Genomic DNA, 1,168 nt, shown 5'->3' with positions numbered 1-1,168 from the left:
ATGTCCTCCGCAAAGAAAGGCGGTTCGAAGTCAGGGGGTCTGGTGGATAAGACCAAGGCGCACGAGCTCAACATGACTGTGTTGAAGCGGATCGACCCCGAGACAGAGCAGGTGACAAGGGCACAGCAGGGGAGGGTGCATATCCCCCAAATTTCTGATCCCGCAGTCCTGGAACCAGCGGACCACCACGTGGGGTCACACCACGCCTTGAAGCGGCGCCGCCGTCTGCCGGCCCACTCCGGCCCCACCCCTCCCCCTGAGCAACACGCGACGGACGCACATCCGTCTCGCCGCCTGCGAGCAGATCCTGGCATCTGCAGGGCAAGTCTGCCTGTACAAGATGTCAGTCGACGACCAGCAGTGGGTGAGCTCCAGACACAGCCCAGGCGCAGCAACATGACAGCGACGGCACCCGGCGCCGACCCCGAGCACTGCCACTAGCACCGAAATGAGCAGCCTGCAGGCGTCCCCGCGCCCAGCGCCACGGCACCCGGGGCCATGGCCCATCGCAGCAGCACGGCGGCCGCTGCACGTGCCGACCTGCTGCACGTGCCGACCTGCCCTCCCCCTGCCTTGCGCCCCGCAGCAACGAAAGAACATAGAGGGGTCGATGTTCCTGATAAAGCGCAAGGGGGCGCCGCGGTTCAAGATGGTCGTGCTCAACAAGCTCACGACAGGTGCGATGAATACACTTGACCGGCCCATTTGACCGCCTCCGCAATTGCCCTCTTTCCTTGTGGCACGTGGCGATTGAGGGACGGCGGGAAGGGAGGAGGGGCATGCACACCGCGGCCGCGACGGGCCCGCGCCCTTTGCTCAACCGTGCCGTGTGTGTCGCAGCAGCGTCGCAGCAGCATCGCAGCAGCGTCGTTGGGACGCGTGCTGCAGCCATGTGCCCTCTGAGCTCATGTCTACCCGCCGCACTGCACCCCACCCGTGTAGTCTCACATACTCGTCCGCGCGCGCGCGCGCGCACACACACACACACACACACACACTCACACACACGTGCGCGTGTGCTTTGAGTCACGCACACGTCCGCTGATACGCGTACCCTCTCTGATGTTCAGCACACATATACCCCCACACTACCCCCCCATGCTGCCAGACAACTACATGGAGACCATCCATGGTGGCCTGGAGCTGGAGCTCAACCCACCCTACCTAA

The 1,168-nt window shown here is 64.2% G+C and overlaps 1 protein-coding gene across 1 annotated transcript; it reads left to right on the top strand.

Moving 5' to 3' along the window:
* MNEG_14266 (putative mRNA-decapping enzyme-like protein) lies at positions 1-709 on the top strand (the record flags this gene model as incomplete). Its single annotated transcript, XM_014037261.1, has 3 exons — positions 1-111; positions 305-364; positions 587-709. The coding sequence occupies 3 exons, from the start codon at positions 1-3 to the stop codon at positions 707-709; spliced, it is 294 nt and encodes a 97-aa protein (XP_013892715.1).
* Positions 710-1,168: the final 459 nt, after the last annotated feature.

The sequence above is a fragment of the Monoraphidium neglectum genome (genome assembly GCF_000611645.1).
Source record: "Monoraphidium neglectum strain SAG 48.87 unplaced genomic scaffold scaffold04368, whole genome shotgun sequence".
Classification (NCBI taxonomy): domain Eukaryota; kingdom Viridiplantae; phylum Chlorophyta; class Chlorophyceae; order Sphaeropleales; family Selenastraceae; genus Monoraphidium; species Monoraphidium neglectum.
The sequence above is the reverse complement of the archived record's forward strand: the minus strand, read 5'-3'. Positions and strand labels throughout refer to the sequence as shown.